The 2694-nt window shown below is 33.2% G+C and overlaps 1 protein-coding gene across 1 annotated transcript in view; it reads right to left on the bottom strand.

Annotated features, from left to right (window-relative positions):
- Positions 1-222: 222 nt before the first annotated feature.
- The window catches only part of LOC106880994 (activator of 90 kDa heat shock protein ATPase homolog 1), a 31874-nt gene continuing 29402 nt past the window's right edge, over positions 223-2694 (bottom strand). Inside the window, exons 8-9 of the mRNA XM_014931177.2 lie at positions 1163-1264; positions 223-653 (exon numbers count right to left, since the gene is read on the bottom strand). Coding sequence (XP_014786663.1) covers positions 429-653; positions 1163-1264 — 327 coding nt within the window. The 3' untranslated portion in view covers positions 223-428. The remainder of the gene's footprint in view (positions 654-1162; positions 1265-2694) is intronic.

Genomic DNA, 2694 nt, shown 5'->3' with positions numbered 1-2694 from the left:
TTTTTAACAAAAATTATTAAAAGGGTAAACACATTTGAAAAGAAAAGGACAAATAATTCTCTTTAAATGGGTTTATTCTCACAAAATTGGGGCTTCAATAACTTGACATTAATTAGTTTAAAGTTAAAATCATTGCTTGAGATTCTTTTAAAGCAACATAACCAAATAATGCAAAATAAAAGAATGTAACAGATTTTTATGACAACTATAACATCAAAGTCATTGATTTAACGAATCCTTTAAAAGTGATTTTATTGGATATACAATAAGGAAAAGAGCAATGAATAATGTGATGTGCTAACCAATAGCACACCAGTATGCATTGAGAGTGAGCAGAGTCTACAAGTAGACCTATAGTTTCAGAAGCTTGATAACTTCAAAAAGAAGGGGAAAAAGATATGACATAAGATTATCTAAATTAGCAAGGGTTAGAAGATTTGTGATCCATAACCAAATCTCTGTCTTATGCGTGCCCAATAGTTCTGAGCCCACCCGTCTTGTGTATATTCATATTCTTTCTGTGGTATACCGGTTTGAGTAAGATGTAACATGGTAGAATCGCCCTTTTCTTCAAACTCTAATGTCACATGAGAAAAATGATCCGTTGGCCAGTTTTTTAAACGCCATTTCTGAACAATCTTTTTGTTAGGAACCTGAAAGTAGATTAAATAAAAACGAAGAAATAAAACTGAAGATATATACATATGGTATAAAGTATAAGGGATAATATATTTTTATATTTCTTTCCAAGCACTTTACTCAATACACTGACTTTTCGGTCTTTAATGAGGAATGCCCTTCAAAAGTTACTGAACCCAACTAATTTTTATTTCAGTCCAACAACTGAAGCTTTCCCAAAAGTGTTAGCAATATGGAATTGCAACTGGGAAACAGACCTCACTTAACAACTTACTAGTGCACTATGGCACCTGACTCACTAAGAAAATAATATAATAAAATGCAATCTTAGACATTACACAAAATTTTATTCATTATACAACTTGTAATGTTCTTAGTGAATTTTAACATAACTATTATTGATTCATAAATAAAACAACAAAAATTTCCAATATTATTATTATCTTCAAAACAATAACAATTTATTCTCATATATCAACAATATCACTTTATTCAAAGTAAAATGTAAATAGTTTTCACTTACAGTTTCAATAAATCTTCCAGTTACAAATCCTGAATACAATGAAAATTCTCCAAGATCTTCAACTTTACATACTACATCTCCACCACTAAATGCTGACATCAACTAATATTTTAAAAAGGAAATTGATCAATTTAGTGAAACTAAATTTGACACACAGTGTAATTTAATTATTGGAAAAAAATTTTCTTCGCATAAATATAAAAAAAGTTCTCCTTTTTAAATAGTTCTCACTACATCAATCTCAACAGCCATTTTTTAGCTAAAAGGACCCACAGAGAATGTGGGCCACGCTATTTTACCTCATATATAATGGCTTAAAAGTATACTGTGTAATGAATGTTTTTCTGTTGACTACTTTTCTTACTTTAGAGTACTCTTGCATAATTCACTGTAGTCCGTTTCTTTGTCATTCACCTCATATTGCACCCTCCATCTTTTTTTCTCAACATTAACCTAAATATATTACTTCATCATCATCATCATTTTAACACCCACTTTTTCTGGTTTGCATCAGTCAGATGGAACATGTTGAAGTAACTCTTCTATGACCAGATGCCTTTCCTGTTGCCAACCCTCATCTGTTTCCAAACAAGATAGTACTTCTTTGTACCCAGACATGTTTACATGAAAGCCTGAAAACAAAGCACTCCACTTGCAGGATGGTGAAGACTTGTTGACAACTATTGCAGGATGTCAAGACAAAGAAACACACACACACAATTTGATGTGATGGGTTTCTTTCAGTTTCTTGCTAATAAATTTATTCTCAAGGCTTTGGTCAGCCTGAAGCAACAGTTAAAGACACTTGCCCAAAGTATCATGCTGTGGTTATATCTTTATATATTTACCATTACATATGAGCTCAATAACATTAGATTTTAATGAGTATGAAGGATGAGGGTTAGGAGAAGAAATGATCTAAGTGTAAAGAGCCTGCAGATGATGAAGACCAAGTAAGACATGGGAAGAAGTGGCAGGCACTAATGAGCAATTAAAAGCGGTGGGATACCATAGTAGAGAAGGCTCTTGCTAAAAAATGTGCATGAAATGATAACAACAAGTATATTCCAAAAGAGATATGTTAGTTAATTAGTAAGATGAAATAAGCAACATGATTCTGGGTTCAGTCCCACTGCGTGACACCTTGGCTAAGTGTGTGTGTGTGTATGTGTATATATCTGTATATATATAAAAGAGAGGATGCGTGTGTGTGTGTACGTGAATGTAGTTTATGCACGTCCACAAATTAGCACGCATGTCGCTCCAATTTTAGGAGATGTGTCATGACCTTATGTGCATTTTCGCCAAGTTTTTGTCTCAGAGGCACCCGCGTATAGCTGTAAAAATCGATAATCTTTTACCAATTTTGAAGTTTGTTGACATGGCGAAGTCAAATCTGTGCGTACGTGCATGAAGGAGAGAGAGAGACAGACAGACAGAGAGAAAAAGAAAGAAATAGTGTTTGTGACAGAGGATACAGTGTTTGCTAGCGTCCAAAAAAAAAAAAATTAAAAGTGGGTAAGGCAGACAGA

The sequence above is a fragment of the Octopus bimaculoides genome, chromosome 1 (assembly GCF_001194135.2).
Source record: "Octopus bimaculoides isolate UCB-OBI-ISO-001 chromosome 1, ASM119413v2, whole genome shotgun sequence".
NCBI classification, from domain to species: domain Eukaryota; kingdom Metazoa; phylum Mollusca; class Cephalopoda; order Octopoda; family Octopodidae; genus Octopus; species Octopus bimaculoides.
This window is presented reverse-complemented; position numbering and strand designations above follow the sequence as displayed.